Source organism: Ascaphus truei, chromosome 14 (assembly GCF_040206685.1).
Source record: "Ascaphus truei isolate aAscTru1 chromosome 14, aAscTru1.hap1, whole genome shotgun sequence".
Lineage (NCBI taxonomy): Eukaryota > Metazoa > Chordata > Amphibia > Anura > Ascaphidae > Ascaphus > Ascaphus truei.
Genome location: NC_134496.1, coordinates 12713149 through 12739741, shown reverse-complemented (window position 1 = coordinate 12739741; position 26593 = coordinate 12713149). Strand labels below are relative to the sequence as shown.

The 26593-nt window shown below is 52.3% G+C and overlaps 1 protein-coding gene across 1 annotated transcript in view; it reads right to left on the bottom strand.

The window, feature by feature from the left end:
• Positions 1-26593, bottom strand: part of SPTBN2 (spectrin beta, non-erythrocytic 2) — a 168156-nt gene that overhangs the window by 106770 nt on the left and 34793 nt on the right. The window contains exon 2 of the mRNA XM_075569717.1: positions 8064-8314. Within this exon, the coding sequence (XP_075425832.1) occupies positions 8064-8220 (157 nt within the window). The 5' untranslated portion in view covers positions 8221-8314. The remainder of the gene's footprint in view (positions 1-8063; positions 8315-26593) is intronic.

Below are 26593 nucleotides of genomic sequence, written 5' to 3'. Positions count from 1 at the left end.
GACGAAATCCCGCGAGATCTGAGCCCAGATCCGGGCCTAGCACTTCCGTTCCGAGCCTTGCATTAAGTAAATGCTGGGATAGGCGAGGTACGGGAGGTCCTAAACATTGTAATGGGGTCACCCTTTTCTATGCATCAGGTCACCCAGTAGACTTTAACGGGATCAAGCTCTTACATAAACCAACTGACCCTTTACAATTATATCTGTACACTGATAATAAACATGCTGCGCTGTATAATGATGCAGAGTATGTCAACACTGATAATGAGCCGGCTGCACTGTATAATGATAAGGAGTTTGTCAACACACTGATAATGAACCAGCGGCACTGTATAATAATAAGGAGTATGTCAACACACTGATAGTGAACCAGCTGCACTAGATAATGATAAGGCGTATGTCACCACACTGATAATGAACCAGCTGCACTGTATAATGATAAGGAGTATGTCACCACACTGATAATGAACCAGCTGCACTGTATAATGATAAGGAGTATGTCAATACACTGATAATGAACTAGCTGCACTGTATAATGATAAGGCATATGTCACCACACTGATAATGAACCAGCTGCACTGTATAATGATAAGGAGTATGTCAATACACTGATAATGAACTAGCTGCACTGTATAATGATAAGGCGTATGTCACCACACTGATAATGAACCAGCTGCACTGTATAATGATAAGGAGTATGTCATCACACTGATAATGAACCTGCTGCACCAAACAAAAGTCTCCGTACTTTGCAAGGCAAATGTAGTAGTTTCCTACGGCAATTTGCATCGGCCTAGTTTGCAAAAGTCAATAACTTTAACTAAGGTTATTCTACAGCACTGAGCAACAGGGCCTCACCATCAGCCCCCAGCCTCACCATCAGCCCCTAGCCTCGCCATCAGCCCCCAGCCTCGCCATCAGCCCCGCCATCAGCCCCCAGCCTCACCATCAGCCCCCAGCCTCACCATCCCAGCCTCGCCATCAGCCCCGCCATCAGCCCCCAGCCTCGCCATCAGCCCCCAGCCTCGCCAGCAGCCCCTAGCCTCACCATCAGCGCCCAGCCACGCCATCATCCCACAGCCTCACCATCAGCCCCCAGCCTCGCCATCCCACAGCCTCACCATCAGCCCCCAGCCTCGCCATAATCCCACAGCCTCACCATCAGCCCCCAGCCTCGCCATCCCACAGCCTCACCATCAGCCCCCAGCCGCGCCATCATCCCACAGCCTCACCATCAGCCCCCAGCCTCGCCATCATCCCACAGCCTCACCATCAGCCCCCAGCCTCACCATCAGCCCCACCATCAGCCCCCAGCCTCACCATCAGCCCCCAGCCTCACCATCAGCCCCCAGCCTCACCATCAACAACGAGCTTCACCATCAGCCCCCAGCCTCGCCATCAGCCCCCAGCCTCGCCATCAGCGCCCAGCTTCACCATCAGCCCCCAGCCTCGCCATCAGCCCCCAGCCTCGCCATCAGCCCCCAGCGTCGCCATCAGCCCCCAGTCTTACCATCGGCCCCCAGCCTCACCATCGGCCCCCAGCCTCACAATCTGCCCCCAGCTTCACCATCTGCCCCCAGCCTCACCAACGGCCCCCAACCTCACCATCGGCCCCCAGCCTCACCATCGGCCCCCCGCCTCACCATCGGCCCCCCGCCTCACCATCGGCCCCCCGCCTCACCATCGGCCCCCAGCCTCACCATCGGCCCCCAGCCTCACCATCTGCCCCCAGCCTCACCAACGGCCCCCAGCCTCACCAACGGCCCCCACCTCACCATCGGCCCCCAGCCTCACCATCGGCCCCCAGCCTCACCATCGGCCCCCAGCCTCCAGCCAGCCCTTCAGCCTCCGATTGGCCCAGCAACTCCCAGCCTCACCAGTAGTCCCCAGCCTCCGGCAAGCCCATCACACCGAGCAGCCGTTCTCATCCCAGGGCAGAGGGTGCGGTGAATCGTAGCTTCTCCACCCTCCTAAATGTTTAATCCCACATAGTAAATAAAAACCCCGTTTTTTAAACATCTTAATGTAGCAGCAATTCTGCCCAAATTAGATTGATTTTTATTTACTCGTCCCCGTCATTGGGTCACTTTGCTCCTACGTGGGACTGACCCTTTAACCCATTAAACACGTCCCTGTCATTAGCTCACTTTGCTCCTACGTGGGACTGACCCTTTAACCCATTAACCACGTCCCTGTCATTAGGCCACTTTGCTCCTACGTGGGACTGACCCTTTAACCCATTAACCACGACACTGCCATTAGGACACTTTGTTCCTATGTGGGACTGACCCTTTAACCCATTAAACACGTCCCTGTCATTAGGTCACTTTGCTCCTACAAATGATTGCACACGGTAGAGGTTTGTGTCATTAAACTGCTAATTGAAACTTGTTATTAAAGGGTTAAAGGATTATTTACAGGGAAATGATTGCTAACGAGTAAGGAGGGGGGGGGGGCCTTCAGAAAGCAGATTCCAGGGGGGTTTCCATGGAAACAATGCAGGCTATTGTCTAAGAAAAGTTATATTATTGGAATTATTTGCTAGCACTTTTACTTAGTCTGTGACATCAGAAGCCACACGTGCAGTTTAGTCCTACAGACTATAGGGTGAGATAATCTATATATCTTCTATTTCCATTAATCTTACCTATTACCCATCAGATGCCCCCCATTACTTTTAAAAGGATCACCCTCTTACACACGTGTTGCCCCCACAGACACCAACACGATTACCCTCTTACACACAACACGTTTACCCTCTGACACACAACACGATTACCCTCTTACACACAACACGATTACCCTCTTACACACAACACGATTACCCCCTTACACACAACACGATTACCCCCTTACACACAACACGATTACCCTCTTACACACAACACGATTACCCTCTGACACACAACACGTTTACCCTCTGACACACAACACGTTTACCCCCTTACACACAACACGTTTACCCCCTTACACACAACACGATTACCCTCTTACACACAACACGATTACCCTTACACACAACACGATTACCCTCTTACACACAACACGATTACCCTCTTACACACAACACGATTACCCTCTTACACACAACACGATTACCCTCTTACACACAACACGATTACCCCCTTACACACATCAGTTACCCCCCATAGACACTAATAGGATTACTATTTTAAACACATTAGTCTCCCCATAGACATGTATAGGATCACCCTCTTCCACACATCGGTTGCCCCTATAGATACTAATAGGATCACCCTATTACACGCCCTTATAGACTTCAATAGGATCAGCCTCTTACACACACCGGTTACTGTTACTTTCATAAAGTAAACCACAAACTTTATTCCCCTTTGTGCAACACCCCTAAAAGGGAGATTTGAGGGTACATAGGTGTGACATGGTGCTGGGTTGCTCACCTGTTGTTTCCCAGGAGGGCTGAGTCTCCGTGATGGTGTAGGGCAGGGGTGGGCAAAGTTCCTGAGCTGCGCCCCCCCCCCTGCCTGGCAGCCGCAGCGCTCGTGCCCCCCCCCCCCCCTCTCTAAGGACACGGCATTGACGCCACGGGTCATGCGAAATCACCCACAGCGTCATTTGCCGTGCGTTGCCATGGTGACGCATCACGTCACATGACCCCGCGGCATCATTTGACGCTGCCTTCCCATGGCGATGCGTCGCTGAAGAGCCGGCAGAGAGCAGGTATGGGAGTTACAGAGGCCTCACGCCTCCCTCTGCATTTCATGTAAATACCGCTGCCCCCCCCCCCCCCTAGAAATTCTTGTACCCCCCGGTTTGCGCACCCCTGGTGTAGGGAGTGGGGTACAGGATACTCTTCAGTGATGGTGGAGCGCTTCCATCCTGCAGAGCTCTGCCAGGGACAGAGGTTCATCCACCCACAGGAACCTAGATAGTATGGGACTAGCAATGCCAGGAACAGTACATGATCTATTGGGGTACACCCAGGATGATACATCTCTTATACCTTCTCTGCAATCCCTGGACCCTCCTTAATCCCGGTTACTGCCACCTCACAGTTTGCAGTCCTTCCCAGGGTCAGTGCCAGGCTCGCAGGACCCCTCTTCGTTGACTAGGCCTTCCAGGGGCTGGAGGCCCTTAGGCTAGTCTCATCACCCTTACCCCCTGATGGGGCAAGGCAGAACACCACACCTACTCCCTAAGGAGCAGGCCAGAACATAGAACACCTATCCCCCTCAGGGCTACGTCTGGAACAGATCACCCAATCTGATGGGCACTCACAGCTTTTATATAGGGGGAGGGACCATGCTACTCTGCTCCACTGATTGGACAGAACCAAACCTGCAGCTAGGCCCTCCTCCTGTCATGTGGTCCCAGCAGCTTACAAGCCCAGACATGAGCCTGCAAGTTGCTACAATCATGTTGCATAGGAGGGGCGGGACTCCCAAGTTTTCAGGCTGCCACCTGGAAACTGACACTAACTAACTTACCTGGGAAGAGGCTCACAGGCTAGGGCCTAGGCCATGTGAGAGGGGATTAACCCCAGCACTGCCTGCTCTTACCAGGATTTACAATACTAGGTCAGAGAATTTAGTAGCCAACGGCTACATGGCTACATTTAAAACATAGTAACGAAGTGTAACCCCCTCCCTTTGACATTGCTATGGCCTTAAATGGTTAACTGTACTGCCCCTTCCCCATTACATGGTGCTGAGTAACTAGGCAGAATTATAGCCCCGCCCTCTTCTGCCCAGTGATAGTGATGTCATGGCAGGGTATATAGAGGGGAGAGTTCTAGAAGGTCAGGTTCCAGGGAGGTGACAAGTGGAGGAACCTCAAGTGTATATATGTGTAAATAGGTTCCCCATCACATAATACCCCCTGAAGTTAGTACCAGCCCCTGGTTATTATTTTTGAGTTAGGGAAGGGCCCTTGTAGATAGGGTCCGTGTGCCAACGCAATAAATAAAGAGTGCAGGTTCCCACAAGGGGAGACCTCTGTCCTATAGGGGCTGCCCCAGAAGTGGCCCTGGGACTCAAAGAGATATCAGTATCCGAGAGCGCACTATTCAGTACCTGGACATGGATCCCGAGGGAAGGAGCAGCAGTCAGTGGCTAATGGATACCCCTGTTGCCCCAGCACCAGAGTGCTATAGACGAGGTTAGCAGGCCATGGAAGTGGGATGGCGATCCTTGGAATTCAGTTGTGAGGGTAGCCCAAGAGGGGCCCAATGTATTCACAGAGGCACGGACCCTATACGGAGGGAGCCCGCTGCAGAAGGTGAACCCAGTAACAAGTAGCAGCACCTCCCTATTGGCATTAAGTGAGGTGGTACCCTAGGGACACTGCAGTTGGTCCGAACCCATGGAAGATGACACTGCTTTGTATATAGTGTGGATGCTATCAAATAAAGGAGAATGTTTGTACCATACGTTCCTGGTGTCAATCATTGCTTACCAACGCCCAGCCGGCACGAATCCAGAACCTGCACGAAGGTAACCACGAATGAGCACTGGCATGTACATAGACTATTGATGTAGAGTCCATAGGAGCCCCGGGCAGTGAAGATATTTGTAGATTGAGGGAGGAACGGCAACCTGCTTAACAGGACGTACGGAAAACACACATGTCTAGGTGTATGATGAATGTAGCTATGTGCACGGAGACGGGGGTGTCTCCTATTCCCCCAACCAGTAGATGGGTCAACTCCAGCATAGATAATATAGTGTGTCAAACAAGTTCCTACAGTTATATTTGCAAAAAGATACTACAATTATAGTTACTTAAATCCATAGACATTGGTCATCAAAAAAATGGAAAAGTCAGAGTAATGCATTATGTGAAAAAAGATTAAAAAGGAAATCATATCCCACAGGGGCAAAAATTCAAGACAAAATGCAGGCACAGTATCAAGGTAAAGTCTCACTGTCCAGAGCAGTGTTTTTGAATTCTTGTGTTCCCCGAGCGTCCGTAAAAGGTTACCTGCAATTGTCAGGTCATTTGAAAATTCGACCAAATACAAAAGAATTTACAATGCGTCTGATCTCAGACACGCTGTTAGAGAGGGTTGGGGTTCCTTACAATGCATCTGATCTCAGACGCGCTATTAGAGAGGGTTGGGGTTCCTTACAATGCATCTGATCTTAGACGTGCTGTTAGAGAGGGTTGGGGTTCCTTACAATGCATCTGATCTCAGACGCGCTATTAGAGAGGGTTGGGGTTCCTTACAATGCATCTGATCTCAGACGCCCTATTAGAGAGGGTTGGGGTTCCTTACACTGTATCTAATCTCAGACGCGCTATTAGAGAGGGTTGGGGTTCCTTACAATGCATCTGATCTCAGACGTGCTATTAGAGAGGGTTGGGGTTCCTTACAATGCATCTGATCTCAGACGCGCTATTAGAGAGGGTTGGGGTTCCTTACAATGCATCTGATCACAGACGCGCTATTAGAGAGGGTTGGGGTTCCTTACAATGCATCTGATCACAGACGCGCTTTTAGAGAGGGTTGGGGTTCCTTACAATGCATCTGATCTCAGACGCGCTATTAGAGAGGGTTGGGGATCTGTGGTGAGCTGGTGGGGGCGCGGGGGGGTTCTGTGATTTGTCGGTGAGGGGGTTCTGTGGCGAGAGCTGGTGTAAGTTGTGGGGGTTCTGTGGTGAGTCTCGTGAGGGGGGTGGGGTCTGTGGTGAGTTTGTGGGTATTCTGTGGTGAGAGCCGGTGGGGGGGTTCTGTGGTGAGTCGGGTGAGGGGGGTTCTGTGGTGAGAGCCGGTGGAGGTTCTGTGGTGAGTCATTGTGCCAGTGTCCTGTGGTGAGAGCCGGTGGGGAGTGGGGGGGGGGGTTCTGTGGTGAGTCGGCGAGGGGGGTTCTGTGGTGAGTCAGTGAGGGGGTTCTATGGTGAGAGTCAGTGGGGGTTTTTTGTGGCGAGAGCCTGTGAGGAGGGCTCTTTGGTGAGAGCTGATGGAGGTACTGGGGTGAGTCGTTGGGGGGGGGGGTTCTTTGGTGAGAGCCAGTGGGGGTGCGGGGGGTACTGTGGTGAGAGCCGGTGGAGAGTGGGGGGGTTCTGTGGTGAGTCAGTGAGGGGGTTTAGTTGTGAGTCGGTGAGGGGGTTCTGCGGTGAGAGCCTGGAAAAACACATGAATGGAGCATGATCATGGTGCAGTACCACACAGATACACAGTCACAGGCACTGCAGGCAGATTCCTGTGCGAAGGCCGATCCGGTCGGTACACCTTGCGATACTTCCTGCCTGCAGAGCCTGTGATCGCAGTGTGTGGTGGGACTGAGGAGCCCAGGAGTAAGGGGGCCCATTAAGGCCAGAGCCCTATGCATCGGTACCGTTAGCACCTACCAAAAGCCGTCTCCCAGCCTATCCCATCTGTTAACAATCTAGCCAAGTTTCACTTTCAATTCACAAACCCATAGTTGTAACTCGGGGTAAACCAGAAATGTCCATATGGTTCAGCCAATGTGGACAGTAACAATCTGTGTCACTCCTCCGAATCTCATCTGTACACACCCCAAACCAGTTTCAATATGGGCCTACACAATCCAAACAATACACACCCAAAGAGCTGCTCTGGTCGGCTCATTCACAACACTTTACTTAGCGTTACTCTGGTCTACCCCATGTGAACAATTCACACTACAGTTACTCCACCCTAAACCTTCAGGACCCACTAAAAGTTAGCATCACTCCTACCCCTTTGTGACATATTTCATAGTTTACCTCACTCCCATGTAGACAATCTAAACCAGTGTCTCTCTGGCCCACATTATCATTACACAACCCAACCCAATGTAGTTTTCAGCCTACCCATGATGACACACTCCACTTAGCATCACTCCACTACCTCATATAGACACTCCAAACCAGTGTCACTATGGTCTACCCTACATTATCTTTACACACTTCACTTAGCATCACCCTGGCCTATCCCATGTGGATACTTCAAACCAATGTTACCCATGCCTAACTCATCTTAACACACCCCATTAGCGTCACTCTGGGCCAACTCCATGTGGACATTCCAAACCAGTCTCACTCCAGCCTACTCCTTCAGGAAGCACTCCCATCTTGCTCACCTGCAAGTGCCTTGATCCGGGATCTCTCGAAGAGCCGTGCTGAGCTGTTCTCATTGTCCCAATCGTCATCTGTCAGATCCCAGCGGTTGTTGATATCATTATACTGCTGCTGGATCTCCAGGCTGTCGTAATCCGTTGGCGATAGCTGACTGCTCATGGTCGCAGCGGGGGGAATTGAGGGAGACGGGGGCGCAAAACAGAGGCCGTCCACACAAAATGGAGGCCGTTACCGGTGGCAATGCCTCATGAACCTAGGAAAAGAGAGAGGAGGGTTGTGGATAGAGTTGAATGCTTCAGGTGTTCCTGAATCCGTTCTCTGCCAGATGAGCATGCAACGGATTGTAGAGTGTCCACATGGGAACCTCTGATGCTTATTCTGGAGCTGTAACTTTGTGAATCAAAAAGTAAATAATAAAGTGTATAGACTTCAATAGGATCCAACTCCTAGACACATCAGATTCCCCCATAGACTTTAATAGGATCCCCCTCTTACACACATCAGATGCCCCCATATATTTTAATAAGATCCTCCTCTTACACACATCAGATTACCCCATATACTTTAATAGGACCTCTTTACACACAATATGTGAGTTCACATCTTTATTTTACTGTGTGTATAATCAGCGGTGTGCAAACTGGGGGGGTGCCCCCCATGGGGGGGCGGTATTATTTCTAGGGGGGCGCGGGCGGTTACAGAGGCCGCGCGCTTTGCCCTTGCGGGAGGCGTGAGGCCTCTGTAACTCACTTACCTGCTCTCTGCCGGGTCTTCGGCGACGCAGCGTCAAATGTCGCGGCGGGGTCACGTGATGTGACGTCACATGACCCGCAATGTCATTTGACGCTGAGTGATTGGAGAGAGGGGGAGGGGCGCGAACGCTGTGGCTCCCAGGTAGAGTGGCGCAGCTCAAGAAGTTTGCGCAGCGCTGGTGTATATCAATACATCGTGACCCGCTGCACAATCCTGTCCCATCTCTGTTTCCTGCCTCTGGTGGGAGAGCCCATGCGAAGTTGCTCACCTTTCTACATTCAAGCAACTACAGCAAGTCAACTACACTTATTAGGAGGAGGGGAGAGGTATGTGCCCCTGATGTCTGTGTATTAGGAGGAGGGGAGAGGTACGTGCCCCTGATGTCTGTGTATTAGGAGGGGGTGAGAGGTATGTGCCCCTGATGTCTGTGTATTAGGAGGGGGTGAGAGGAATGTGTCCCTGATGTCTGTGTATTAGGAGGAGGGGAGAGGTACGTGCCCCTCTCTGTGTATTAGGAGGGGGTGAGAGGTATGTGCCCCTGATGTCTGTGTATTAGGAGGGGGTGAGAGGTATGTGCCCCTGATGTCTGTGTATTAGGAGGGGGTGAGAGGTATGTGCCCCTGATGTCTGTGTATTAGGAGGAGGTGAGAGGTATGTGCCCCTGATGTCTGTGTATTAGGAGGGGGTGACAGGTATGTGCCCCTGATGTCTGTGTATTAGGAGGAGGGGAGAGGTACGTGCCCCTGATGTCTTTGTATTAGGAGGGGGTGAGAGGTATGTGCCCCTGATGTCTGTGTATTAGGAGGGGGTGAGAGGTATGTGCCCCTGATGTCTGTGTATTAGGAGGAGGGGAGAGGTACGTGCCCCTGATGTCTGTGTATTAGGAGGAGGGGAGAGGTACGTGCCCCTGATGTCTGTGTATTAGGAGGAGGTGAGAGGTATGTGCCCCTGATGTCTGTGTATTAGGAGGAGGGGAGAGGTACGTGCCCCTGATGTCTGTGTATTAGGAGGAGGTGAGAGGTATGTGCCCCTGATGTGTGTATTAGGAGGGGGTGAGAGGTATGTGCCCCTGATGTCTGTGTATTAGGAGGGGGTGAGAGGTATGTGCCCCTGATGTCTGTGTATTAGGAGGAGGTGAGAGGTATGTGCCCCTGATGTCTGTGTATTAGGAGGGGGTGAGAGGTATGTGCCCCTGATGTCTGTGTATTAGGAGGGGGTGAGAGGTATGTGCCCCTGATGTCTGTGTATTAGGAGGAGGTGAGAGGTATGTGCCCCTGATGTCTGTGTATTAGGAGGAGGCAAGAGGTATGTGTCCCTGATATCTGTATATTAGGAGGGGGGAGCTATGTGTTCCCCATGTCTCTGAATTAGACAATGACCTCAGCTGTCACCAGCCTTTCATTTCCACCCTAATTAACATCCTATTTTTAAGTACCCTAATTAGCTTTTCCAGCCATGTGACCTAATTAGCAACACTGTAATTGTGTCATTTGCAAAGGCAGCAGAGGCCAAGAGAAAGTAAGGGGGAGGGGGTGGGGGGGGGGGAGAACATGAACATGAGTCGTTCCAATATGGTTGCTGTCACGTCAACCCGCAACAATGAGGCTGTGAGATTGTCCAATCAGATCGCTTCCCTTTCCAAAGCTGCAAACCCACCTTTTTAAACCTACAAAAGTGGCTCCTCCCTCAGGGAACTCTCACCAACGGAGCGATTTCATTGGTTGCTGTCACGGAGACGCTATGTCCAACCCCTCTGCTCTTGGAAGGTTCCATTCACAAGGGGAGCTCAGCTAACATTTTATTATTAATTAGTATTATTATTGTTTACTATTATTATTAGAATAATTGACCGTTAACCCATTAAACACGTCACGGTCATTAGGTCACTTTGCTTCTACGTGAGACTGACCCTTTAACCCATTAAACACGTCCCTGTCATTAGGTCACTTTGCTCCTATGTGGGACTGACCCTTTAACCCATTAAACACGTCCCTGTCATTAGGTCACTTTGTCCCTACATGGGACTGACCCTTTAACCCATTAAACACGTCCCTGTCATTAGGTCACTTTGCTCCTACGTGGGACTGTCCCTTTAACCCATTAAACACGTCCCTGTCATTAGGACACTTTGCTCCTACGTGGGACTGACCCTTTAACCCATTAAACACGTCCCTGTCATTAGGTCACTACGTGGTATACATATTTTTTCTTACCAGTAAATCATAACTCGATAAACAATAAGAGGCAGTAAATCCTATTAAACAAACATAGGAAATATTCACCTAAGACAGCACCAAAAAAAACCTTGGTTATTTACGATCTGTATATATCAGAAATCCTTCAGTGTACACATACTGTAAGGAAGGTGAAAATACTCCTGTGGAGTGAAAGCAGATACCGTATGAAAGTCCAGACAACGTGAATTTATTCCACCCCATTAAAATAATCAGATATTCATCTTGCAATTCTGGACTTCAACGGATGTATTAACATATATGGGATTTGCAATAGGACGCTCAGGGAAACCCTTACTTTGCATTCGTAAGGTTATTTGAATCATTTTATGTTTTTATATGGTGGTCCCAAAATCGCACAACTCAAAGCGCAAGGGTAAAACATACAAACACAATACAATATTTACTGCTTTTAACAGGGGTAGTGTTAGGGTCAAGCTCTTATTGGGGTTAGATATCAGCAGCGATTCCAACGTGGGAGTAATCAGGGCTGAGTTTAAAGGCGTTTCTTATAAACACGTCCCTGTCATTAGGACACTTTGCTCCTACGTGGGACTGACCCTTTAACCCATTAAACACGTCCCTGTCATTAGGACACTTTGCTCCTACCTGGGACTGACCCTTTAACCCATTAAACACGTCACTGTCATTAGGACACTTTGCTCCTACGTGGGACTGACCCTTTAACCCATTAAACACGTCCCTGTCATTAGGACACTTTGCTCCTATGTGGGACTGACCCTTTAACCCATTAAACACGTCCCTGTCATTAGGTCACTTTGCCCCTACGTGGGACTGACCCTTTAACCCATTAAACACGTCCCTGTCATTAGGACACTTTGCTCCTATGTGGGACTGACCCTTTAACCCATTAAACACGTCCCTGTCATTAGGTCACTTTGCTCCTACGTGGGACTGACCCTTTAACCCATTAAACACGTCACTGTCATTAGGACACTTTGTTCCTATGTGGGACTGACCCTTTAACCCTTTAAACACGTCTCTGTCATTACGTCACTTTGATCCTATGTAGGAATGACGCTATAACCCAGTTCCTTCATGGCATGAACATCTCTGAGACTGGAAGCCGCTGTGGGGTTTGAAAGTGAAGTTTGGGATTAGGATTACAAAGGGATTTTCCAAATAATATTTGTATTTTGAATCTTTTAAAATGGGAGACAGAAATCAAACAGTTGTTGCATCACTGAGTGCTTTCTCTGTATCACGAATACAATTCCGAAGTGCTGAGTTGCAATGGGGTTTTATATAGGATTTATTTCTTGTGGCTGTGGTGTTTCTAAATCTCCCCATATAAATCAGACCCTATTGTTCTATGTGTCTGTCTTCGTATTACAGCTGACTGCACAAATGTTAAACAAAGGTTTTAGCTACATGACTCCCTGATAATAAACTCCCTGGCCAGATCTCTATATACTGATAATGAGCATGCTGTGCTGTATAATTAAGCTGAGTATGTCTATACACGTCCACTTTCCTGTAAATAGCCTTAAAATAAGTGTGTGTGTATATATATTATATATATATATATATATATATATATATATTATATATATACAGTAGTTAATAATAAAGTAATGATTACGCTCCACCCAGTGGTGACACAGTGGTACTGTCATAGGGGGTATATAAGAAAGGAGCATAGGATTTTGGGAGAGAGTTCCAGCATGGCAGCAGAATAGAAGCTTCAGAGATTAGATGTAGGGAAGATGTTCCCCAAAGTATATTATATATCAGGCCCCCCTTTTATTGTGTTTAGGCAGGGACAGGGTCCTATTAGTAAGAATGCTTTGTGTTATGGCCATAAGTGCGTCTCCCAGTAACGGGAATGCAGACATGCCTCAGTGTCGTGAGCCACGCAGAAGTGCCACCAGGATGTCTGGGGATCAGCCGCACAAGCAGATCCACATCCATAGTGTGCAATACTCCCCTGAGGAAGTGGGGGTTCCGAAGCAGGAGTGTACAAGTAACAGTAACGTTACACAGACCAGGCCAGGATCTCAGCAGGGGACTCGCAGTAACAGGGACTGCATGTACATGGATAAGAAGGGGGAAGACACCAGATGAGTATCACTAAAGTAACCAGAAGATGCACCTCCCATGTGTGTTACGAGTGGGCACTCGGGGAGGACCTGCGTAAGCATGAATATCACTATGGAAGAAAGTATGTGCAACCAAGTTAATCAATATGTGCAGTTACTGCAGTGTTCCCAAGCACGGGACATTAATAAAGATTGAGGTTGCATTAGGAAAACTCCTGGCGCCCATCGTGCCCATCGTCCAGCCGAACACTGAGAGCCTCTGAGACATGGCAAATTGCTGTGGATGCCTCCTACACCACTACACCGATATAACCTCCATAGGGAGCCGGGCAGGGAGAGCTACATGGTTTTATATATATATATATATATATATATATATATATATATATAAATATATATATATATATATATGTAGCCCTCTTACCCCCACCCTAAGTGAGATTGAGGTGGGTAGGTGTATCTGACTACTTATCAGTGTGATGCTGTACCTGTTTGGCAACCAGGAGGGCTGAGCTTCCGCCACGGGGAACCTGGGGTGAATTACTCTTACTACTACTATATGGTGCAGCGCCTCCACCTGCGATGGCTCCCAGCAGAGCGGGAGTTGTTCCTCGCAGGACACATATAAATGAACACATACACTGGATGTAAAATAGCAACGGTCTTTACTATATGCAGAATGTAACTTAACACATACATCAGCAATCCACAACAAGTTATATGTACCACCCTCTGCCCCTAGCTGGCAACTATAACCTTGCTCTCCTGATGAAGTCATCTTTGATGATGAAACGCGTAGGGCGTGGCTAAGACGGAGGAGGCACTTTCCCACTGAATACAGTTGTCACGGATTGCTACGATTGCGGTTTGAGAGCGGCGAGCCAGACAGGAAGAGCGGACGTATCTTCACTATCCCTGGTGGTGCAGCAGCCAGAAGTAAGCAGGCGAAGGCTTTGGTTCCCGGAGGGATTTCCTTTTGCGGGGCACACGACCGGGAGGACGTCACTTCCGGTGAAGGAGACTGCGCCACGCGTGTGCAGGACAGGACTCGGCTGCTGATCCGGACGCTACTACTGGCATATGAGAGCCAATCTCATAACTGCTTTATTTTACCGTTTGACTTGTGAGTGGGCATTTGTCTGTTTTTTAATGTTCCATAAACTGTTTGTTTTACTTTAATGCACTAGGTGTGCGCCTGTTTTTTTTTCTCTTTTTCTTTCATATATATATATATGTAGCCCTCTTACCCCCACCCTAAGTGAGATTGAGGTGGGTAGGTGTATCTGACTACTTATCAGTGTGGTGCTGTACCTGTTTGGCAACCAGGAGGGCTGAGCTTCCGCCACGGGGAACCTGGGGTGAATTACTCTTACTACTACTATATGGTGCAGCGCCTCCACCTGCGATGGCCCCCAGCAGAGCGGGAGTTGTTCCTCGCAGGACACATACAAATGAACACATACACTGGATGTGAAATAGCAACGGTCTTTACTATATGCAGAATGTAGCTTAACACATACATCAGCAATACACAACAAGATATATGTACCACCCTCTGCCACTAGCTGGCAACTATAACCTTGCCCCTAACTGGGCTATAACCTCCTTAGCCCCTAACTGGGCTATGCACTTACACCCCCTTCCAACCCCGTGTCCAAAGAGTCCAAGCCCACCCAAGTGTGTGAACAGGCCTGTCACATGTGAGGAGCAAGTTAAAGTTGGTGCACGTGTGGAAGGCTGTAAATACCTGCCCAGGTGTCTCTACACCTGGGTGTCTTCGCAAAGGGTCTACTGGTGTCGCTTGGTGCAGCGCTGATCTGTACCTCCGTGTGGATGGGGTCCAGCCGGACGTCCCACCGTAAGGACAGTCTCTGTATCAGCAACACAGCTTACAGGAACATGCAGCAAACACTATCACTGGTCCCTGCACTAGGAACTGCACAGGGCCTCTCTCTCCCTGCACTAGGAACTGCACAGGGTCTCTCTCTCCCTGCACTAAGGAACTGCACAGGGCCTCTCTCTCCCTGCACTAAGGAACTGCACAGGGTCTCTCTCTCCCTGCACTAAGGAACTGCACAGGGCCTCTCTCTCCCTGCACTAGGGAACTGCACAGGGCCTCTCTCTCTCCCTGCACTAAGGAACTGCACAGGGCCTCTCTCTCCCTGCACTAAGGAACTGCACAGGGCCTCTCTCTCCCTGCACTAAGGAACTGCACAGCGTCTCTCTCTCCCTGCACTAAGGAACTGCACAGGGTCTCTCTCCCTGCACTAAGGAACTGCACAGGGCCTCTCTCTCCCTGCACTAAGGAACTGCACAGGGTCTCTCTCTCCCTGCACTAAGGAACTGCACAGGGCCTCTCTCTCCCTGCACTAAGGAACTGCACAGGGCCTCTCTCTCCCTGCACTAAGGAACTGCACAGGGCCTCTCTCTCCCTGCACTAAGGAACTGCACAGGGCCTCTCTCTCCCTGCACTAAGGAACTGCACAGGGCCTCTCTCTCCCTGCACTAAGGAACTGCACAGGGTCTCTCTCTCCCTGCACTAAGGAACTGCACAGGGCCTCTCTCTCCCTGCACTAAGGAACTGCACAGGGCCTCTCTCTCCCTGCACTAGGGAACTGCACAGGGCCTCTCTCTCTCCCTGCACTAAGGAACTGCACAGGGCCTCTCTCTCCCTGCACTAAGGAACTGCACAGGGCCTCTCTCTCCCTGCACTAAGGAACTGCACAGCGTCTCTCTCTCCCTGCACTAAGGAACTGCACAGGGTCTCTCTCCCTGCACTAAGGAACTGCACAGGGCCTCTCTCTCCCTGCACTAAGGAACTGCACAGGGTCTCTCTCTCCCTGCACTAAGGAACTGCACAGGGCCTCTCTCTCCCTGCACTAAGGAACTGCACAGGGCCTCTCTCTCCCTGCACTAAGGAACTGCACAGGGCCTCTCTCTCCCTGCACTAAGGAACTGCACAGGGCCTCTCTCTCCCTGCACTAAGGAACTGCACAGGGCCTCTCTCTCCCTGCACTAAGGAACTGCACAGGGCCTCTCTCTCCCTGCACTAAGGAACTGCACAGGGCCTCTCTCTCCCTGCACTAAGGAACTGCACAGGGCCTCTCTCTCCCTGCACTAGGAACTGCACAGGGTCACTCTATCCCTGCACTAAGGAACTGCACAGGGCCTCTCTCTCCCTGCACTAAGGAACTGCACAGGGCCTCTCTCTCCCTGCACTAAGGAACTGCACAGGGTCTCTCTCTCCCTGCACTGAGGAACTGCACAGGGCCTCTCTCTCTCCCTGCACTAAGGAACTGCACAGGGCCTCTCTCTCCCTGCACTAAGGAACTGCACAGGGCCTCTCTCTCCCTGCACTAAGGAACTGCACAGGGCCTCTCTCTCCCTGCACTAAGGAACTGCACAGGGCCTCTCTCTCCCTGCACTAAGGAACTGCACAGGGTCTCTCTCTCCCAGCACTAAGGAACTGCACAGGGTCTCTCTCTCCTAGCACTAAGGAACTGCACAGGGTCTCTCTCTCCCTGCACTAAGGAACTGCACAGGGCCTCTCTCTTCCTGCACTAAGGAACTGCACAGGGCCTCTCTCTCCCTGCACTAAGGAACTGCACAGGGTCTCTCTCTCCCTGCACTAAGGAACTGCACAGGGCCTCTCTCTCCCTGCACTAAGGAACTGCACAGGGCCTCTCTCTCCCTGCACTAAGGAACTGCACAGGGCCTCTCTATCCCTGCACTAAGGAACTGCACAGGACCTCTCTCTCCCTGCACTAAGGAACTGCACAGGGCCTCTCTCTCCCTGCACTAAGGAACTGCACAGGGTCTCTCTCTCCCTGCACTAGGAACTGCACAGGGCCTCTCTCTCCCTGCACTAGGAACTGCACAGCGTCTCTCTCTCCCTGCACTAGGAACTACACAGGGCCTCTCTCTCCCTGCACTAGGAACTGCACAGGGCCTCTCTCTCCCTGCACTAGGAACTGCACATGGCCTCTCTCTCCCTGCACTAAGGAACTGCACAGGGCCTCTCTCTCCCTGCACTAAGGAACTGCACAGGGCCTCTCTCTCCCTGCACTAAGGAACTGCACAGGGTCTCACTCTCCCTGCACTAAGGAACTGCACAGGGCCTCTCTCTCCCTGCACTAAGGAACTGCACAGGGCCTCTCTCTCCCTGCACTAAGGAACTGCACAGGGTCTCTCTCTCTCGCTGCACTAGGAACTGCACAGGGTCTCTCTCTCTCCCTGCACTAAGGAACTGCACAGGGCCTCTCTCTCCCTGCACTAGGAACTGCACAGGGCCTCTCTCTCCCTGCACTAAGGAACTGCACAGGGCCTCTCTCTCCTAGCACTAAGGAACTGCACAGGGCCTCTCTCTCCCTGCACTAAGGAACTGCACAGGGCCTCTCTCTCCCTGCACTAAGGAACTGCACAGGGCCTCTCTCTCCCTGCACTAAGGAACTGCACAGGGTCTCTCTCTCCCTGCACTAGGAACTGCACATGGCCTCTCTCTCCCTGCACTAAGGAACTGCACAGGGCCTCTCTCTCCCTGCACTAAGGAACTGCACAGGGCCTCTCTCTCCCTGCACTAAGGAACTGCACAGGGTCTCACTCTCCCTGCACTAAGGAACTGCACAGGGCCTCTCTCTCCCTGCACTAAGGAACTGCACAGGGCCTCTCTCTCCCTGCACTAAGGAACTGCACAGGGTCTCTCCCTCTCCCTGCACTAGGAACTGCACAGGGCCTCTCTCTCCCTGCACTAGGAACTGCACAGGGCCTCTCTCTCCCTGCACTAGGAACTGCACAGGGCCTCTCTCTCCCTGCACTAGGAACTGCACAGGGCCTCTCTCTCCCTGCACTAAGGAACTGCACAGGGTCTCTCTCTCTCCCTGCACTAGGAACTGCACAGGGCCTCTCTCTCCCTGCACTAAGGAACTGCACAGGGCCTCTCTCTCCCTGCACTAAGGAACTGCACAGGGTCTCTCTCTCCCTGCACTAAGGAACTGCACAGGGTGTCTCTCTCCCTGCACTAGGAACTGCACAGGGCCTCTCTCTCCCTGCACTAAGGAACTGCACAGGGCCTCTCTCTCCCTGCACTAAGGAACTGCACAGGGCCTCTCTCTCCCTGCACTAAGGAACTGCACAGGGCCTCTCTCTCCCTGCACTAAGGAACTGCACAGCGTCTCTCTCTCCCTGCACTAAGGAACTGCACAGGGTCTCTCTCTCCCTGCACTAAGGAACTGCACAGCGTCTCTCTCTCCCTGCACTAAGGAACTGCACAGGGCCTCTCTCTCCCTGCACTAAGGAACTGCACAGGGCCTCTCTCTCCCTGCACTAAGGAACTGCACAGGGTCTCTCACTCTCCCTGCACTAGGAACTGCACAGGGCCTCTCTCTCCCTGCACTAAGGAACTGCACAGGGCCTCTCTCTCCCTGCACTAAGGAACTGCACAGGGTCTCTCTCTCCCTGCACTAAGGAACTGCACAGGGTCTCTCTCTCCCTGCACTAAGGAACTGCACAGGGCCTCTCTCTCCCTGCACTAAGGAACTGCACAGGGCCTCTCTCTCCCTGCACTAAGGAACTGCACAGGGTCTCACTCTCCCTGCACTAAGGAACTGCACAGGGTCTCTCTCCCTGCACTAGGAACTGCACAGGGTCTCACTCTCCCTGCACAGGGTCTCTCTCTCCCTGCACTAAGGAACTGCACAGGGCCTCTCTCTCCCTGCACTAGGAACTGCACAGGGCCTCTCTCTCCCTGCACTAAGGAACTGCACAGGGCCTCTCTCTCCCTGCACTAAGGAACTGCACAGGGCCTCTCTCTCCCTGCACTAAGGAACTGCACAGCGTCTCTCTCTCCCTGCACTAAGGAACTGCACAGGGTCTCTCTCTCCCTGCACTAAGGAACTGCACAGCGTCTCTCTCTCCCTGCACTAAGGAACTGCACAGGGCCTCTCTCTCCCTGCACTAAGGAACTGCACAGGGCCTCTCTCTCCCTGCACTAAGGAACTGCACAGGGTCTCTCACTCTCCCTGCACTAGGAACTGCACAGGGCCTCTCTCTCCCTGCACTAAGGAACTGCACAGGGCCTCTCTCTCCCTGCACTAAGGAACTGCACAGGGCCTCTCTCTCCCTGCACTAAGGAACTGCACAGGGTCTCACTCTCCCTGCACTAAGGAACTGCACAGGGTCTCTCTCCCTGCACTAGGAACTGCACAGGGTCTCACTCTCCCTGCACAGGGTCTCTCTCTCCCTGCACTAAGGAACTGCACAGCGTCTCTCTCTCCCTGCACTAAGGAACTGCACAGGGCCTCTCTCTCCCTGCACTAAGGAACTGCACAGGGCCTCTCTCTCCCTGCACTAAGGAACTGCACAGGGTCTCTCACTCTCCCTGCACTAGGAACTGCACAGGGCCTCTCTCTCCCTGCACTAAGGAACTGCACAGGGCCTCTCTCTCCCTGCACTAAGGAACTGCACAGGGTCTCTCTCTCCCTGCACTAAGGAACTGCACAGGGTCTCTCTCTCCCTGCACTAAGGAACTGCACAGGGCCTCTCTCTCCCTGCACTAAGGAACTGCACAGGGCCTCTCTCTCCCTGCACTAAGGAACTGCACAGGGTCTCACTCTCCCTGCACTAAGGAACTGCACAGGGTCTCTCTCCCTGCACTAGGAACTGCACAGGGTCTCACTCTCCCTGCACAGGGTCTCTCTCTCCCTGCACTAAGGAACTGCACAGGGCCTCTCTCTCCCTGCACTAGGAACTGCACAGGGCCTCTCTCTCCCTGCACTAAGGAACTGCACAGGGCCTCTCTCTCCCTGCACTAAGGAACTGCACAGGGCCTCTCTCTCCCTGCACTAAGGAACTGCACAGCGTCTCTCTCTCCCTGCACTAAGGAACTGCACAGGGTCTCTCTCTCCCTGCACTAAGGAACTGCACAGCGTCTCTCTCTCCCTGCACTAAGGAACTGCACAGGGCCTCTCTCTCCCTGCACTAAGGAACTGCACAGGGCCTCTCTCTCCCTGCACTAAGGAACTGCACAGGGTCTCTCACTCTCCCTGCACTAGGAACTGCACAGGGCCTCTCTCTCCCTGCACTAAGGAACTGCACAGGGCCTCTCTCTCCCTGCACTAAGGAACTGCACAGGGCCTCTCTCTCCCTGCACTAAGGAACTGCACAGGGTCTCACTCTCCCTGCACTAAGGAACTGCACAGGGTCTCTCTCCCTGCACTAGGAACTGCACAGGGTCTCACTCTCCCTGCACAGGGTCTCTCTCTCCCTGCACTAAGGAACTGCACAGGGCCTCTCTCTCCCTGGACTAGGAACTGCACAGGGCCTCTCTCTCCCTGCACTAAGGAACTGCACAGGGCCTCTCTCTCCCTGCACTAAGGAACTGCACAGGGCCTCTCTCTGTCCCTGCACTAATGAACTGCACAGGGTCTGTCACTAGGTCCCTGCCTAGCACACAGCTGAAGGGGCACAGGGTCCTTACCTAAGGGCCTGTCCCTATGAACACCCACCCTCACTAGTGGGGAGTCAGGGCCTCAACTCTAGCCTGGGGATTTCTGGCCTAGGGCATAAGCTCGCAGCTCTCTGCCCCCCTTCTTTCCCCCTCTGTGTCCTCAGCCTGACTGAACAATCCCTGTCTGCACACAACATTGTATCCAATTCCCTGCTGCAGAGAATATGTCAGCCATAAGTGGCTGTCTGGCTGCAGGTGACAGGGATCATAGGGCATTCCCCAGAGGCTGCTGGGAGATGTAGTCCACTCAGGACCTCTTTCCTATGGGAACCGCGTGCGCGATCTCCCCTGCGCCTGTGCGAAGCTGTAATGGCCACCGCTACGCTTAACTGCGCCTGCGCAACTTCCCAGAGCTCCTGCACACTTGTAATGGCCACCGCTACCCTTGCCAACCTCAGCGCATTGCGCGAACCTCGCATCACCACCAAGATGGCGGCGCCCACCGGGAGAAGTCGCCGTCCCCTTCCCCCACTGTCACAGGGGTAAGGCAGGGGGGCAAAGGAAAATCAGGGGAACCTGTTACACATATATATATATATATATATATATATATATATATATATATATATATATATATATATATACTGTATATGTAGCTGAATTCTGACATCTCTAGCAAAGAGGTTAAATGAATAGTATTTATAATACATTTTACATTCCCGCCTGTTAGTAACTAGTGTTTATGTAAGAGAGATTAGAGATATACAGACCTTGTGTCGCGGTGCGTGCCAGCTACCTGTAGCTACATTCTGCGCATACTCCTGTTTATATTAGGGGGAAAGGTTTTCACATTACTTTGGATGTGAGTCTAGAAGAATTTCCATGTTTATATATGACTGCAGATTATCAGGGACTGGGTCAGACTGGAATGGTTGTTTCACCGCTCCGCCACTGGACCCTCCGCAGCCGCTCCGCCACTGGACCCTCCGCAGCCGCTCCGCCACTGGACCCGCCGCAGCCGCTCCGCCACTGGACCCGCCGCAGCCGCTCCGCCACTAGACCCTCCACAGCCGCTCCGCCACTGTACCCTCCGCAGCCGCTCCGCCACTGTACCCTCCGCAGCCGCTCCGCCACTGTACCCTCCGCAGCCGCTCCGCCACTGGACCTTCCGCAGCCGCTCCGCCACTGTACCCTCCGCAGCCGCTCCGCCACTGGACCTTCCGCAGCCGCTCTGCCACTGGACCCTCCGCAGCCGCTCCACCACTAGACCCTCCACAGCCGCTCCGCCACTGTACCCTCCGCAGCCGCTCCGCCACTGGACCTTCCGCAGCCGCTCTGCCACTGGACCCTCCGCAGCCGCTCCGCCACTGGACCCTCCGCAGCCGCTCCACCTCTGGACCCTCCGCAGCCGCTCTGCCACTGGACCCTCCGCAGCCGCTCTGCCACTGGACCCTTCGCAGCCGCTCCGCCACTGGACCCTCCGCAGTCGCTCTGCCACTTTGCGGCCTATATGCCATATTCAATTCATACATTGCCATGACAATGCGCCGACATGTGACGCAGCGACGTCATGACGGCGCGACATTGCCCGAGGGCCCGTTATGGCATAGCTATGCCACTGGCAGCCTATGTGCCATATCGGCACTATAGTGGCTAACTCATTCTTCCTTGGTGGCATGGCCATGACGTGTGATATAAGTGTTTATGGCGCTCTCAATCCACTGGCCCTGGGAACATATCAAAAATATCCATAACCCCTTCTGGAACACAGGGATATTCCAACCCCCATGTGTGCCTGACTCTGCCCCGTACACCCCTGTCAGGCCGGTCAGATTCCGATGGTGGGATACTCCCGGCAGAACCCATACCAAGGGTTCCTCTTCAGCGGTCTCTGCCAGAGCCATGTCCCAGAACACATCCTCGCTATAGAACATGCTACCGTCTATTAAATTAAGGTGAGTGTGGTAGACCTCTGCCTCCTCTTGAGGAGTTAAAGGACCCTCCCACCAGTGCAACCCCTTACCCCTCAACAAAGCGAACATCCTGATCAGCTCAAATTGGGTGGGACGCTTCACCATACGGTTGTCCCCCAAAGATGCCGGTTGGGGGATATCTGCTTCAACAGATTCTGACTCTGCAACTTTATTCTGTCTAATACACAAATATGGTGATCTACCAGCTGCCGCTAACTCGGGTGCTGCAGCATCATATCGTTGATACGTATCTTCTCTGTGATAGATACCATTCAGCTCATCTATGGCCTACAATGCTGAGACGTCCTCATTCACCTCCAGCACCGTTGCTTCCACAAGTACACCAACCGGTGTAACTTCCATGGCTCATTCCTCTCTGGAGGACATCTTGGGGTCTTTGCTTCCATCTTCCTTTGTGTGAATATCCGGGGCACTTTCCACCTCTCCAGTCTCCTTAGCGGGCACAGCTCACCAGCGATACAGGAGAGGTGGACTTCTATCGGCTCCTGGAACTACCACTACCCAATGCAAGATAAATATCATTAAGGACCTTCCTGAGATCCTATGATTTGTGTCCTGTAGATAGTGCATGCCACATTCATCACATCTGGCATCGGGTGACAATTCTCCTCCAGGGAGCCAGCAAATGGCACATCTGGAAGGATTCTTTCCCCTGAGTTGAAATCACAAAGACCACTCCTGGGTCTTCATAATGTGTAACTGTTACAGCAGGCACAGTAGGCTCCATGTCGAGCTCAGGTAGCGATGTTATAATGTAATGTTATAATGTGTACACTTTTGGGGTTGAAATGCTGTAAACTTCTCAAGCTTTAGCAAGGACTTAACCAGAGTCGTGGTCAACTGACTAGCTCTGGACTAGCTAGACTAGCTCTAGCCCCTGAGATGTCAGGATCAGGCTCAGGACCCGCCCTCGTGTTAACTCCATCGTCTGAACAGCTGGTGCCCCATCAGCATCTGCTGTGCAGACTCCGCCCAGTGGTCTGATCTGTAAGCAACAATTTCAGCCGGCAGCCTTTCCTCGGATTGGCTATTCCATTTAAGGCAACCGTCACCTTCAGCCTTGCAGCCTCTCATCCGATTGCCTACCCGTCCTTTAAATGCTCACCGATTCCTTCTGCAAATCGCCTGAGCATAATAGTCCTTAGTGTAACAGGGACTTAACCCTGTATAAATGAGGCTTCAATAGAAAGCCTCTAGTGGTCTGAGGAATCCAGCAGAGAGCTGGTTAATTGCAGCTAAAGACAATTATTCAGTCGCCACCTGGCTAATCAGACTTGTAGAAAAGCCTCCTGCTGGAAACTGCAGGGGAGAGACTCCTGTGCACAGTCATAACTGCGCTGCCAAAAGAGATGATGTATTGAGCACATTGCTGTGCTGATAGCAAGACACCAGGAACCAGAACTCTATTCCTAGGCACAGAGGACCCAGGAACCTGCCAGAGGCTGTGTTAAAGGTCCTGTTTTTTTCTATAGATTACTCCAGCATAAGAGAACTCAGCATTCTAGCCTTTGCACACACAAAAAAAGTTTATTTTGAAAATAATTACTGGCATGAAAAAATAACCATACAAAAATAACCGGAAAAATGGCGGAGGTTCCAAAGAGGTTAGAATAGTGTAATTAATGATTGCATATAGTAGCTTTCTGTTTCTTATTGAATCGTGTTGATGTAAAATCCTGATTCTCCTCTCTCCAGATCTTAAGTGCAGGGCCCCGCTGCGGCAGTCAGCGCGCCCGCACTGCATGCAGGCGGTGCGTGGAGAGGCACTTGACCGCTACCTGCGGTCCGTATGGAGCGGGGGGGGGGGGCGTGTTTTAAGCAGAGGGCTGCAGCGGGGGTCTCCCGGGCTGCAAGAGGGTGCAACGAGCCCCCACACATGCCCTCTGCTGCTCGCTCTCTGTGCTGCTCCTCCCCCGCCCCCGTCGGTCGGTCCCCCCTCCGCCCCCCCAGTCCATCCCCCACACACACAACACACACATACACACATACACACATACACACACTTTCCCACCCTACCTTTTGGAGGTGGGGGAAGCCTGACAGTTCCAGCCCCCAGAGCACACACACACACCCTCCTCATACACACACACCCTCCTCATACACACACACACCCTCCTCATACACACACTCCCTCCTCATACACACACACACCCTCCTCATAAACACACACACACCCTCCTCATACACGCACACACACCCTCCTCATACACGCACACCCTCCTCATACACACACACCCTCCTCATACACACACACCCTCCTCATACACGCACACACACCCTCCTCATAGATGCACACACACCCTCCTCATACACGCACACACACCCTCCTCATACACACACACACACCCTCCTCATACACACACACACCCTCCTCATACACACACATATACCCTCCTCATACACACACACACACACCCACCTCATACACACACACACACCCTCCTCATACACGCACACACACCCTCCTCATAAACGCACACACACCCTTCTCATACACACACACACACCCTCCTCATACACACCCTCCTCATACATGCACACACACCCTCCTCATACACGCACACACACCCTCCTCATACACACCCTCCTCATACATGCACACACACCCTCCTCATACACGCACACACACACCCTCCTCATACACGCACACACCCTCCTCATACACGAACACACACCCTCCTCATACACGCACACACCCTCCTCATACACACACACACACCCTCCACATACACACACACACCCTCCTCATACACACACACCCTCCTCATGCACGCACACACACCCTCCTCATACACGCACACACCCTCCTCATACACGCACACACACACCCTCCTCATACACGCACACACCCTCCTCATACACACCCTCCTCATACACGCGCACACACACACCCTCCTCATACACACACACCCTCCTCATACACGCGCACACACACCCTTCTCATACACACCCTCCTCATACACGCACACGCGCACACACACCCTCCTCATACACACACACCCTCCTCATACACGCGCACACACACCCTTCTCATACACACCCTCCTCATACACGCACACGCGCACACACACCCTCCTCATACACACACACCCTCCTCATACACACACACACACCCTCCTCATACACACCCTCCTCATACATGCGCACACCCTCCTCATACACACACACCCTCCTCATAAAGGCTTTATGCGCCGCCCCTCCTTTGTGACGCTAAACCAAATAATGGAGACCACACAATGTTGGAAGAAAAGGTCACAGCTTTATTTTAACATCCGCTGTTAAAATCAACCAGCCTGCCCGCCAGCCAAGTATGCTCCATGCAAAATGGGGGGGGGGGGAGATCCTTGCCCAGACAGCCAGCAATCGGCCCGCTCCCTCCCCCAGCCCGTATCATGTGCATGGGGGGGGAGATCCCTGCCGACAGCCAGCAATTGGCCCGCTCCCTCCCCCAGCCCGTATCATGTGCATGGGGGGGGAGATCCCTGCCGACAGCCAGCAATTGGCCCGCTCCCTCCCCCCGCCCGTAGCATGTGAATGGGGGGGAGATCCTTGCCCAGACAGCCAGCAATTGGCCCGCTCCCTCCCCCCGCTCGTATCATGTGCATGGGGGGGGAGATCCCTGCCGACAGCCAGCAATTGGCCCGCTCCCTCCCCCCGCCCAAAAGCACTGTAAAATGGGAGGGGGAGATCCTCATTCAGCCGATGTTGGGCTGCTTCCCTCCCCCTCCCGCCCCTAGGGTCAGCTTAGGCCCAGCCCTAAAGCTGGCGCCCAGCCTTTTACCAGCGTTGATTGGGCATAGGCCGGCCCGGCCCTACAGCCGGCGCCTCCAGCCTGCCGCGCTGTTCTAGGGGGTCCAGCTGACAGGCGGACCCTAAAGTCCTCGCCCTTTCTCCGTCTCGTGAGCTTGGCTGGCGCGGCAGCTCCGCTGTGACGAGGAGACAAACTGCTCCTGTGTGATACAAATCATGTTACTATAACAATCCAACAGCTCAATACAAAAGCAACACATTGGGGATGGGTGGGTGGGAATTCCGTTAGCTCCGTCT